The sequence below is a fragment of the Leopardus geoffroyi genome, chromosome D4 (assembly GCF_018350155.1).
Source record: "Leopardus geoffroyi isolate Oge1 chromosome D4, O.geoffroyi_Oge1_pat1.0, whole genome shotgun sequence".
Lineage (NCBI taxonomy): Eukaryota > Metazoa > Chordata > Mammalia > Carnivora > Felidae > Leopardus > Leopardus geoffroyi.
The window spans coordinates 67,027,615-67,041,858 of NC_059342.1; the positions used below are offsets into that span (position 1 = coordinate 67,027,615).

Here is a 14,244-nt window from a genome sequence, read left to right on the forward strand (position 1 = left end):
ATGCGTGCAGGATGGAGCGGGGGCTGATCTCAAGGACCAGAGCTTTCCTTCCCCAGCCTTTCCCACGGGCCCGGCTGCTGGATGCCCAGTGGCCCATTCCAAGGCCTGCAGCGATCGGGAGCCCTGGAAGAAAAAGGATGCGGTAAGGAAGGAAAGGCTTGGTCACTAGACCCGCAGCACCACTAGTTTTCGCCCCTCCCACCCAGCATCGGACACCTTCCACTCCATCCCGTCCCGCGGCAGCGCGCATGCGCGGGGCGCTCCGGTCTCTCTCCCTCCCTCCCTCCTGCGGGCCGCCCTTTCACCCTGGCAACCGCGGCGCGACGACGGCGCGCGCGCGGGCTGGGCGCGGACCGGGCGGGGTCGGTTCTGTCTGAGGCTGAGGCGGCGGCGGAGGAGAGGGGGCGGCCGCGGGTAGCAGTGTTGGCTTGCCCGACTTCCCTCCGCCTCGCCGCAAGGTTCTTCGACGCGGTTTCGGGCCCAGTAGACATAGCCCCTGGCCATGGACTCCCAGAAAGTAAGTGGGAGAACGAGGCGCGGGGCGGCGGAGGTTGGGGAGAGGGTGGGCGGGGCGCCCGGGGCCGGGTGGGCGGTGGGCGCGCTGGGCCAGGCAGGGCTGCGGCCGCGGAGGGCTAGGCAGCTGCCCTCCCTCCATCCCTCGTTCCCCGGTGGGAGCAAAGCGGCGCCCGCCAGGCTGCGGGGACCGCGCCCGGTGACCCGAGCTGGCCTTTGGCCCTGGGCCCTGGCTCCTGCGGGGAAGAAGGGAGCTGTCCCCATTCCACAATCATTTTCTGCAGCGCTCTAGGCCCCCTTTGATTCTGGAGCCTCCCCGCGTGCGAGCGCGGGTTTATCCCGCCTTAGCACCAATCGAGGTGCACGGGGTCTACCTGCTGACAGGGACCGTACACGCTGCTTTAGGTCAGGAACCAAATCTGCTTAGTACCGCGCCCTCCACTCCCTCCTTCCTCGTGACCAGTTCGGAAGCAGGTCTTGGTGTTTAGTATTAGTTGAACTGGGAGAAGAGACTTACAGTTGGCAGAGGTCCCACCCTCTTCGACCAGTTTGTTGCTCGTCACGGTTATCTATGGCTGTTGTGGCCTGTTGTATATATACTTTCCGCACAAGTTAAGGAGCTAGTAATTTCGATTGAGAAAAAAAAAATGTTTTGAGAACATAGCCAATGTTTGAATACATTTAGAGTTATTAATATGCAGTCATAATCCCTGTATAGATTAGTAACCACCCTGTTCTCTTTGTTAGATGATAGTAATTGAAGTATAGTACAGTAGAGGAGGGAACACAAGTGTTATTAATAATGTAGCAGGGAAAAAGAAGGGCATATCCAAGAGGCCATTCTTTTCTATTATTAGATAGAAAGCACTGGAAAGACTTATTAGAACAATGGTTTCTCTAATTTTGCCTGGATTTCACCTTTTCAAGGGAAAGAAGCACAGGGGACACGGGAGAATAGTGTCGTGATGTGTTAAGCATTGACTATTCTAGTATTTTACTAAAGTGCACACGATTTGATTGCAGGCATCTTGAAACTCAATTGGGTAAACTCAATTTTATTTCCGTGACTATTAGTAAGACATCTGTAAAAAATTACATTTCGTGTGTTTTGAATATGTATGTTTAAAACACCTCTGCCTAAATTTGTAAAACATGTCACGCCTTATTTAACTTTTTAGGTAAAAGTCACATGATAGCTGAATGGATGTTGGTTCAGGGCAAACGGAAGAGCAGAGACTTAGAGTCCTTGAGTTCCATGTTGCTATTTACTAGCTCTGTGCTCTGGAGCAAATTACTTAACTGTGATTAATCTAGTTCTTCATTTATGCAGTGGATGTAAGAATATTTTATAGAGCTACTGTAAAAATCAGATAAAGTAATTCATTATGAAAAAGTGTTAAAAGCGTTTTAATGTTTACAAAGTACTAAGATACTCTGTGTGTTATAAAAGAGAATTTGAGAAAGTATTTTAATATGGATCAAGGACTCAAGAGTTGGCAGTTGTAGCTTCTGCAAGGTCATACCACTAGCTAGAAGGCTAAAATTTGAACTTATTTGGTCTCATTCCATATGGTGTTTTTGAGCACCTATGAGTACCATGTGCACTTTCCCCAGAGGTGGCAGAGAATTAGGTGTTCCTTGTGGTAACGTTGAAAATCAATTTCTTAATTTTAGAAAATGTGTTGATTTTCATTTCATTTATTGGTATCAAATAATATTCTTATAAAACTCTTTGTTTTATAGCTTATAACAAGTATCTGTATTAATGCTTATAACCACTTTAGTCCTATGAATTTGAGCTTTTTTCCCTCATGAACTATTGCAGAATCACATACTTCAACTAATAATGAACTAAACTGTATATTTCTTTTTAAATAAGTAGTACACCCCTGGCATGATTTTTCTTCCCCATTATAAAATGTTACAATGAAAATAGTAGCAGGGATGGTACGTCAGTCATTGTAAGGAAAATGGTGAGGATGTCTTGAATATATCACCTGTTAGTAAGGCATTGGGATTTGGGCTTCAAATTATTGGAGGATGTCTTTGGAGCCAGGTCTCCAGTCCTACTACTATCTCTGAGCTGAATGAGCTTGGGAAATTTGCTGTGTGTCTCTATTTCCTCCTCTATAAAATAGAGATAACAATCGTACTTACCTCAAAGGGTTATTGTGAGGATCATGTTAATTTTTAAAAATCCTTGGTGCCTAGCATATGTAAGTACTGCTGGCTATTGTTATGAAATTCATAATCCCAACTTCAAAATAACTTTCTTCTTTTGTTGATAATTTGTACAACTTTTTTTAATCCAATCTACCATTTTTAACCTTTGTCCTTAAGTTTTAAAATATGTTTTCTGTTTTTATGTCTGTAATAAGTGATTTCAAATGGTGGTGTCAAAGAAGAGTTGTCAAATCCTAATTGAAAGAGGACTGGGAGTTCTGACTCATGCAGTCTGACAATAGAGGTTAAGTTAACTGGACAGTCTTACAGAAGCTTGATGGTGGCTAGTCAGCAGATGGATTAGCTTGACCAGCTGCTTTTTTTGTCTGTGAAAATAACTTGGACTTCAGTGTTGTGTTAGCAACAGATGCTCTGTTTGAGTAGAGGAAGAAAACATAATTGCCTTGGGTATGTAAGGCATACTGTTGGATACAGAAAACCACAGTATTATCTCCTAGAAATAAACAGAAGGATTTTGTTTACATCGAGTTTCTGGGACACTTTTGCGAACAGGATGTGTTATGGATAGGTGGCTTTGTTTGATACTCAAACCTTTTGATTATGTCCTTAAGTGGTTTTAAGATAAAATCCCAAAGGTTTCTATACTTGATTAAATGTGTATGTTCAAAGAAACCATTGAAACAAAAAGACATTTACACCTTTCTAGAATCTGGGTGCTTAGAATTTGATAGTTAAGTTTTTGCACAAGAGATCTGTTTATATTCATAGGGATTGCTGTTTCTAGGAAAGGTACATGCTGTAGGAATAATAAAGGTGGAGAGGAAGGGGATCCCAGAGGAAGGATGTTGCCAAGAGTATACATTGTAAATTGTTTGGTTTTCCCCAGTTTTTCCTGCGTATTCTTTACTTTCCACTTGGAAAGTGGTAGTGACAGGTGAGGGGTTGAGTGTGCAAGATTGGACAAACCTAGATTGGGGAGATTGAATTGAGTAGGGGGAGTTTTAAAGCATGACATTTGGTAGCAAGTAGTATGTCTCTATATATGCTTCCTTATCCCAGTTTCCTCCTCTACCCTGGTATTTGCTATTCTTTTCCTTCATATTGTACCTTAGCGATTCAGAGACCTCCACCATATCCAGATAACCAACCATCTTCATGTTCCAAAATTACTTCTTCTTGGTCAAAAAATAATATTTCCTGAAGAAAGAGAAATGAAATTTGAATATTGTTCTGCATCCAGTATTGTGTTAGATTGCTTTAAATTCTCTCAATACCTCTTATTCCTGTTGCACAGATAATGGAAAACCAAACTCAGAGGCTAAATGAGTTGTTCAGAGTCATGCAGCTAGCAAGTGATAGTCTGAATTCAAACTTGGTCTTTCTTCACAGACCAAGCTTTGTTCATTACCACCCTTCTTGCCTGAATTGTTTGCCTTTAAATAGTGATATGATTAATTAAAATTCAAGATGTTATTAGGAATGAATCCCTATAGTTTTTTGTTTTTTTTTTTTAAAGAAGCTAATTAAATCTAGTGAAAACAGTTGATAGAAAGTATAGAACACAATTTGTATAAAAACCTGGAACTTGGTCTCGCTCAGTGCCCCATATAAAATCATTATTTTTCTGTAGAGAGTGTGTGTGTGAATGTGTATAAAATCCCCTCTCTGCAGTTCTTTTTCTTTTTTGATGGAGGGTCTTAGCTTTCTAAAGTAGAGCTGTGAACAGGAAAGTATTAAGTGGAGTTTTATACACCCTAGCCAAACAATCTCATTCATTTCCATGGAATGGATCAAAGTAATCTGGGATATATAAGGTATGAGGTACCCTCTTCAAAGGACCGTATTGACATACTCATGATCACTATATTTAAAAAGATATATTCAGGGGCACCTGGTGGCTCAGTTGGTTGAGCATCCGACTTTGACTCAGGTCATGGTCTCACAGCTTGTGAGTTTTGAGCCCCGCGTGGGGCTCTGTGCTGACAGCTCAGAGCCTGTTTGGATTCTGTCTGTCTGTCTGTCTGTCTCTCTCTGTCTCTCTGCCTCTCCCTGGTTCATGCTCTTTTTCAAAAAAAATAAACATTAAAAAAAAATTAAGATATATTCATTTTTTATTGAACTTGACAGTTCTAAAAAATTGGAAATACTGTAGATCCTTGAATAATACAGGAGTTAGGGGTACCAACACGCCCCCACAACAGTTGAAAATATGCATATAACTTTTGATTCCCTCAAAACATAACTACTAATAGCCTGCTGTTGATAGAAATAGTAAATCGGAAGCCTTATGGATAACATAAGCAGTTGTTTGGCACCTATTTTGTATATGTATCATATACTGTATTCTTACAATAAAGTAAGCTAGAGAAAAGAAAATGATAAGAAAATTGTAAGAAAGGGAAAATATATTTACAGTACTGAGCTGTAAAAACTCTGTTTATAAGTGGACCTGTGCATTCCAACCCAGGCAGTTCAGGGGTCAATAGTGAAGCAGATTTTTTCTTTTTTCTTTTTTTTTTAAATTTTCATACAGTGTTTCTTTGCAATGCCTGGCTGAATGTAAGCAGGATTATTCATGCAGTAAGCACATATTGAATGTTTACCATGGTGATAGATAATCCACTCCAAGCTAGGGTGGGCAACATTTTCAAGTTGGTAGATTTTGTCTCCATCTTTCTTGTATGTATTATATCCTCAGTTGGCACTCTTCCCAGCCACAACGTTCTAACAGAATCTGGTCTTAGTTATTGACATGTGTTGATTGGTAGCTAATTTTGTACTAATTTATATTAAAGTGTTGGCACAGCCAATCTGTGCACTTTTATAAATATAAGTAACACAAGCTTATTGTAGGAAAATAGGAAATATAGATAAATGAAAATCACCCATAATCCTGCCACCCAGACATAACCTCTTTTAACATTTGTATGTATTATGTTCCAGTTTTTTTTAAACATCTATAGAACCTTAAAAAGACTATCGTATCATGATGTGGTAGTACTGCTTTGTAGTTTGCCTTTCACTTAATGTATTATGAATCTTTTACCATGTTAATATCATTCTACAACACTTAACAATTCAGAATTCTTTTGTATGGCTGTATTATTTGATTTTTAATCAGTGCTCTTTGTTGTATATTTATGTTAGTCCCAACCTTCTAGTGTTATAAGTAACGCTGAAATGAACATCCTTGTAGCCAAGTCTCTGCTTATACCTTTAATTATTTATTTAGAATAAATTTTTTAGAAATGGAAAAAAATTTGTAGAAATGGAATTATTGAGTCAATGTGTGTATACTTTTAAAAATCTTTGATATGTATTGCCAAGTTGCTCTTTTTCAGAAGGGTTGTTAATTTATACCACTACCAGCAGTACCCAGGTATGCTCCTATCTTCATTCCCATTGCACCTCCCCTCAGTTAGGTGATGGAACCTCTGGTTTCCTTGGCTGAATATGAGCTTGGTAGACTTCATTGAATGGAACAGCCAATTCAGAGGTCACTGCACATGGATAAGGCTTCTTTAGCTTCTGACTCCACTATATTTCTTCAAATCCTTTGTAGGGGGGGTACCTCTTCTGTCCTAGTCGGGCTTAGGGCAGAAAGACAGCATTCTCCGCCAGGTCTTATATTAGATTTTTTTCCCCTTTGGATTACCTCAGTTGCCTCTGTAAGCAGGTAGTATTCCCAACTGTTTTGCTGTTAAGAGAGGACATGGCTTTCTATCAGTTAGCTATTTGTGATGATCGATTCCTGAATTTCTCAACATTATATAATCTCCTTTTTCACCTCTTCACATCACCTCTGAGCACAATACTCTTGTTTGTGTTGGCAGAGCTATTGTCAGCTGATAAGATTCTGATTGTCTAGCTACCAGCTGGATAGAACTTTCTGGATTTCAACTCTTATTACCTAATTCAAAGGAGAAGTCTATGGTGTGGCATGATGCAAGTGCCATCATTCTTGGTGGCATCAGGATATGTTCCAGAAATGCTGTATCCTGACTTCATTGATCCCTTTTCTCTGATTGCAGGAATGCTATACTTGTTTTGTACCGTCCCCGGCAGTGTAAGCAGCCTAGGGTAGTGTAAAAGTATAGGATCTGGAGGCAGCTTCTAGGTTTGAATTGTGACTACCACTTGATAGCTATGTGATCTAAGAAAATTTCTTAACTCCTTTAACTTTCCTTCAACTATAAAATGCAAACACTGATACTTTTTAAAAATCTCTTGTGATGATTAGAAAGATATGCCATGTTAACAGTTTAGCACAGGGCCTGGCACATAGAAAGTGCTTAGTAAATACTACTGAAATGGCCATAATACTAGTTTGACCCTCTTAAATTGTAGATCGACTAGTGATATTTGCAGTGGTTCTAGGTTTGTGTATCTCAATGGTCTAGAAAACTAATGTAGAATTTGAATCAGAAATCTTCTCTTGGTGTGAGTAGATGCTGATAGAAAACTCTTACATCAAATTGTTCTTATGACTACTTCGTTATTGAGGTCCTCAGATTCAGACTAGCATATAAACCTGGGTATAATGATTTTCTGCCACTGGTTCTAAGAACAGGAAGTTTCTGAATCATAATTTCAGGAGCTTGTTACACTGAATAGTTTCCAAGCAAGTAGCCCAAGTTGGTAGTTTTTTTTTGGATGCAGCAAAATTAAGATTCAACATTTGAATTTGTCATCTTCACATATATTAAGCTAAAACCAGTGGAACCTTGCCACTTCAAATGTTGAAAGTCATCATGTTTTCAGACTTACAAGATGATATGTCTGTGTGTAAGAATAGCTGTTTTTGTTGCCCTTATATGTGGCAGGGTGGGACATGTTACAAGCTTTTGATCAGCTTCAGTTTTTTTCAGTGTTGAAGTAAAATCGTAGTGTGTTTGGTGCCCTTAGGTATTCTTTTCATGTCCCTCTGATCTTTACTTTCAGGCAGTACAGTGTGATAATTAAGAGTACCGACTCAAGAGTGAGACCGCCTTAGTTTGAATCTGGGTTCTGCCACATATTAGCTCTGAGATCCCGGGCAAGCTATTACTTAACCTCTATACCTCAGCTTCTGAATTGGAAAATGGTGATAGTAATAGTGTCCTACTTCTTAGGATTCTTGAGAGGATTAAATGAATTAATATATGTAAAGAGCTTAAAATGGTGCTAGGCACTTAAGAGTATAGAAGTGTTATTTATTATTTTGCTCAGAGACTATTGATTGTGCTTTTGCTTCACATGATTTTTTTTTATTCTCACTAAAGTATATTGTGCGTATGTGTATATATATATATATTTTTTTTTTTTCCATTGGAAGATTTATTTTATTTTTTTCAGTTTTCTTTTTTTTTCAATATATGAAATTTATTGTCAAATTGGTTTCCATACAACACCCAGTGCTCATCCCAAAAGGTGCCCTCCTCAATACCCATCACCCACCTTCCCCTCCCTCCCACCCCCATCAACCCTCAGTTTGTTCTCAGTTTTTTGTTTTTTGTTTTTTTTGTTTTTTTAAAAAAATTTTTTTTCAACGTTTATTTATTTTTGGGACAGAGAGAGACAGAGCATGAACGGGGGAGGGGCAGAGAGAGAGGGAGACAGAATCGGAAATAGGCTCCAGGCTCTGAGCCATCAGCCCAGAGCCCGACGCGGGGCTCGAACTCCCGGACAGCGAGATCGTGACCTGGCTGAAGTCGGACGCTTAACCGACTGCGCCACCCAGGCGCCCCTGTTCTCAGTTTTTAAGAGTCTCTTATGCTTTGGCTCTGTCCCACTCTAACCTCTTTTTTTTTTTTTCCTTCCCCTCCCCCATGGGTTTCTGTTAAGTTTCTCAGGATCCACATAAGAGGCTTCACATGATTTATAGTGATGATAAGCATAACTTTAAGTTATGCTCCTTTGAAGAGGGTACCTCATGCCTTGTACATCCCAGAGTTTTGATTCATTCCATGGAAATGATTGCAGTTGTACTTGGCTGGGTTGTATAAAACCCCCTTTTTTGTTGTTGTTAGCATAGCACTTACCTTAGTCTATTTCCCTAATCAAGTAATTGAGAGGCTTAATCCTGATACAGTAGTTTTGGTATCTGGTAATTGTGGTTCTTGACCAAAGGATAATGGCTAAGATTGCCTGTGCATGCTTCCTTTGGAAACATACCTCCTATATATATATATATATATATATATATATATATATATATATACTTTTTTAACATTCTTTTTTTTTTAGGTTTATTTGTGTATTTTGAGAGAGAGAAAGAGCATGAATGGGGAAGGACGGAGAGAGAGAGAGAGAGGGAGACAGCGCAGAGCCCGATGTGGGGCTTGATCTCATGACTGTGATATCTTCAGATCTATATCACCTAGAACTCTTAGTCATGGCCACCTGAAGTCTTGCAAAATGTAATTATTTTGGAAAGTAATGAGAGACTGGATAAGATCTGAGATAAAATCTGAGACCCCTGTAGGCATCCTTTCAGATTGATAGAGTCCCACAGAGCAGATGAAAGATGTCTTTGCTCTCCTTCATCATCAGGGTGTGATAATAAAAGTGAGGCAATATATATCACAATGAGCTCATTCTATACCTTTTTGAAACTTGTTTTAACATAGAGATCACGTATATGTTTTAGAACAGTGTTTATAGCCAGAGGGACTGATAGGTGTGAGGGCTCCCAGGTGGGAAACAAGGCATGTTAGAGAAACTCATAGCAGGCTACCGCAGCTGGTATATAGCAAGGAAGAGGAAGTCTGGTGTGAGTTGAAGCAGGAGAGGTAGGCAGTGGGAAGATCGTGCAGGGCTTTACAGATGATGTAAGGTCATCTTAATAGGTCATATTAAAAGATTTTCAGTTTTATCCAAGGGCCAGTGGGAAGCCATTGAAATCTGGGAAGAGTGATGCTATCATATTATTCTACCTACAGTATATAGAACTGATTACTGGGGAGAAAGAATGGATCAGAAGCCAGTTAAGTTTTGTAAAAGTATAAGTTGGGATATGATATTGACTTGTCCTAAGATAGTAGTGGTGATTACAGAACTATTTAGGAGGTAAAAATCCACATAACTTACTGACTACGTGTAGAACAAAATGAGAGGAGAGGATGTTATGTTGGCCTAGGTTTCTGATTTTGTAGCTAGTACCACCATTTGCAAAGATAGAACACTAGAGAGTGCTCAGGTTTGTGGGGGACTTTATGACCTATTGAGGTTTTTTAATGTTTACTTTGAGAGAGAAGGAGCATGTGCGTGTGTGTGGGAGGGCCAGAGAAAGAATCCCAAACTGGCTCTGCGCTCAGCCCAGGAGTCTGTTGTGGGTCTCGATCTCACAACCATGAGATCTCACAACCTGAGCTGAAATCAAGAGTCCGACGGATGCTTAACTGACCAAGCCACCCAAGCATCCCATATATTGAATCTTGAAGTGCTTGGGTGACAGCCAAGTAGGGATTCTGAGTAAGCAGTTGGATGAAAATAGTCTGGAGCTCAGAGGGGAGGTTCTGTATCTAATGGTGCTCCTTGCGCAATTCATTGAAGTTTGGAGCTTTGTGCTTCCTCCTCAACTTCTTCATCAATTGCTGTGTCTCCATTATAAAAGCTATTGATTAATTGTGGAGGCCCTAGAGGGATAAAGTGGGGTAGAAAATTCATAGCATTATAGTATCTTTTAATTCTTTTCTCTTTCTGTTTCTGAATACAAAACACATAGATATTCTGCCCTAGCATGTTGCCTGCCAAATTTAGAAAACACTTAAAATTTTTTTTTACTGGATTTGGTACCTATTTAGCCAGCCTCCTATTGCATACCTCTTATATTAGGCACACACTAACCCTGTATATAACCCCTCTTCTCTGATGCCTGCTACCTAGAGAAAACTTTAGCCTCATGTCAAATACACAAGCTAGGGTTAAGTTTCAGAACTCAGTTCATGTAATCCTATTCCTTTCATTTTTGTAAGTGTTGGTATTTGTGGTAGTACTTATCTTAAATAGTTTGGTTGCTTGTCATTTGTTTTCCAGTTCTCCTGAGCTCCAAGTTCCTTAGTTCTTTCTGTCTTCATGCCATCTTCACCCTTAGTCTAGCCAGTCATTGTTATTGTGGTGACCAGAATGGTTGAAGCCCTGGTATGAAGTCCCCTTGATAATTCATTTTTCAGCCCTTCCTGATGAACTTCCACTATAGGAGAATACTAAATGTGAGTTCTTGATTATAGTCTTTTGCATTTGCTCATCCTTTCCACATTAAAGGAAAGGTAGCTTTAGAGCTTCTGGAGCCCTTTAGCAGCCTATCCTTGAAGAACTTTCAGGTTACTGCTCTTTTTTTCTTCTAAGCTTAGGGTAGAGGCAGCACTTTATCTGTATTAGATTATTACCAAGGTCACATTGGTTGCTTTGGGTTATCTTATTCATCTGGATGATTGCTTCTTCTGCAGCCATGTTTACTAATGCATTTGGTAGTGGTTAAAGTACAGGTCACCTTAAATGCTGAGGCTCCAAAGCCTTCTACAGATGGCTTGTCTACTCTTATAGCATTTCAGTGGTGTATATTACAGCAAAGGCTCCAAAGCTCTCCCTATCTAGAGATTGGAGTTGCACCCTGCCCCCGAGAATCTCAGACTTCAGTCTTTGCTACTTTGGCAGTAAGGTAAGATGTCTTTCTCTGGATGTAGGCCCTTTTTTAGGAGTTCTGTGATAGACTCTCATTCTGTACTAGAACTCCCAGTGAAGTGCAAAATGTGAGCCATAAAGCATTCTCTCTTCAAAGAATGAGATGATGTTTCCCTGAAATACTTTATCAGCCCTTTTTAAAAATAATTTTTTAATGTTTATTTTTGAGAGAGAGAGAGACAGAGTACAAGCAGGGGGAGGGGAAGAGAGAGGGGGAGACACTGAATCTGAAGCAGGCTCCAGGCGCAGAGACTGATGTGGGGCTACAACTCATGAACCGTGAGATCATGACCTGAGCCAAAGCCCGACACTTAACCCACTGAGCCACCCAGGCGCCCCTATATCAGCCTTTAAAGACTCTCCCTTCCCAACCACTTTCTGGGAGAATATTTCTAAAGCCTTAGGTAATTAATATATAATACCACTAATTAATACAGAATAGCTTTAACACACAGATCATAGGATTTCTTTCCAGAAATATTGCTATTAACACTTCATGGGCCAATAACAGATTTAGAAAGGTCATTTTTCATTTTCTGATATTAGCTGAATTTTTAATAAATTAAAAGGGAATAGTCTTTACCATTAGATTTATTTTGGTCTTTACCATAAGATTAACTGGGTATTATCCTGGAGGTATGGAGCAGTACCATACACAAAAAACCCGGCATTATCCTGATGATTCTTTGAGTTTGTATAACTTACATGTCAGGTATCTTCAGGTGCAGCTTTGTTTTTGTCAGATGCCAATATTGCCATGGATGTTTTTCTCCAACCAACACCAATGAACAGAAGAGTGTATTACTCTTGTTATGGTATTAGAGGGATCCCCAAAAAAGAGCTGCTTATGCACCATTTTTTTTGAGAGTGGTAATATTATAATATTACTTTTCCATTTCTAAAGGTAATATTTACATAAATAAAAACCGAGAAATAGTGAAATTCTGGTACAGGTTGTAACATTTTAGCTTATATTCATGTACAGGTATTATATAATTCAAGAATTTGGCGTATGGTAAGCATATATAGAAATTGTAGTATTCCAAGAAAAAAACTCAGAAAGCTTTTAAGTTTTTTTATTATTGATTGCAAATTAGGCAGATCTGCCCTATCCCCACTCTTAGAAATATATGGGCTATTTGGATGGGTTAGGCCTCTAAAGCTGTGTTGTCTAGTGTGGTAGCTTCTAGCTCCATTTGGTTGTTGAGCACTGGAAATGTGACTAATTTGAATTGAGATGTGCTGTAACTATAAAGTACACGTCGCATTTTGAAGATCTAGTACTGAAAAGGAAGGAAAAAAGGAATTCGGTAATTATTAAATTTTGATTACATGTTGAAATAATATTTTTGATCAGTTTGGTTAAGTAAAATATTAAAATTAATTTCACCTGTTTTACTTTTTTGATGTGGCTACTATTTGGCCCTCACTGTATTTCTAGTGAATATTACAGTTGGTAAAGACTGTATTCTTCTTCTAACATCACTGTGACAACAGTCTATTAACTTTTAGTAGTTGGTTAACTCTTAAAAGTATAAAGGATTTAGCTTGAAAACTTAACAAAAATTAGAACATTTAGATGGCTTTGACTATATTCAGTAAGTAGCAGGGAGCTTTAGAAAAGTAAGGAGGCTTCTCATTAAAATCCTTGGAGCTTAGAGGTTACCTAGCTGGGGCATTATGCTTCAGCTATCTCCCAAGAATTTTTCCTTCAAAATTCCCTAAATACAGACTTTACTACTATACTTAGACAAAAATTAAAAGTTGAAAAGCTGTTTTGTACTAGGGAGATTTCTTTTTTGGCTCTGAACTAGGTCTGCCTTTATATATACCAGTGTTTCACAGTTTTTTTGTGTGAAATTTCCTTCAGTTTTTATTGAACTCACATATATCCTGGTGATGAAAATTTGTTGTTGGGTTGAATTCATTGATCCTCGCTCCTCCTTTTCATGGGATAAGATCTCTTCTGGAAGACTCTTAATCTTTACCTCGAAGTTCATGAGTATGCTTAGCAGAGGGCAGAGCTAAACCTCAAACAGCGATACTCTACTATGGAAATTCTAGCAGTTTTATATGTCATTGAAGAGTCTTAGCAAACCAAAATTTTAAAAGAATATATAATTTATTGTGTGGATATTTCATATGATGGGCAAATTTGTTAGACTGAGAGACGGTGTTCTAGAGTGGTAAACATCATGGACTTTGGAGACAGACTGAGCATAATATTTACCTTACTAACAGTTACTACCATTTTATCATCTGTACAGTATGGATTTAGCCCTGCCATTAGGGGTGATAAAAGGGGAGGCAGCTACAGTCCATTTACCAGAAAGAGACCAGTCTTAATTGAAGCTTACTCTACACAGTCCAGTGATTGTGCAGAACCATTTTTACTCTTCCATTGTGTTGTTTTTAAATATATATGGAACCTATCTGGGATGAATAACTGGAGCCCTTAAGTCCTCTGCACTCCTTTTCTACATCTCTGTATTACCATTCTCACTCCTACACCTGTCCCCACCCCTCCTCCAAGTCCTGGCTTCATTCTGCCTCTCTGCTGATTGTCTTTGTATTCAAATCTTGGTGTATGTACCCATTTCTGGGAGGAACACCAACAGGATAAAAAGGTAACTCTTGGTGTTGATCTTCTTTCATAGCATAACTTCATTGTGTTATTATACTAAAATACCACCATCCGTGAGGATGGGAAGTAATAGTATAGGTAAGTGAATACAGCAGAGAGCCTTAGGCAGCCTCAGGGATGATTATAATACCTCCTTATTTCAGGGATTCTTGTGAGAATTAAGTGACAACTGTTGTGATTATTTTTAATTTTTCACCGTTATCATGCTTTATGGACATTTATATAAAATATCCCTTTAT

The 14,244-nt window shown here is 39.2% G+C and overlaps 1 protein-coding gene across 7 annotated transcripts in view; it reads left to right on the plus strand.

The window, feature by feature from the left end:
• FSD1L (fibronectin type III and SPRY domain containing 1 like) overlaps window positions 1-14,244 on the plus strand; it is an 80,059-nt gene that overhangs the window by 4,438 nt on the left and 61,377 nt on the right. Inside the window, exon 1 of one of the 7 annotated variants that reach the window (XM_045470443.1) lies at window positions 301-517. The exons of the other annotated variants lie outside the window; for them this stretch is intronic. Within the exon in view, the coding sequence (XP_045326399.1) occupies window positions 503-517 (15 nt within the window). The 5' untranslated portion in view covers window positions 301-502. Of the gene's footprint in view, window positions 1-300; window positions 518-14,244 lie in introns of those variants that run through there. 7 annotated transcript variants of the gene reach the window in all.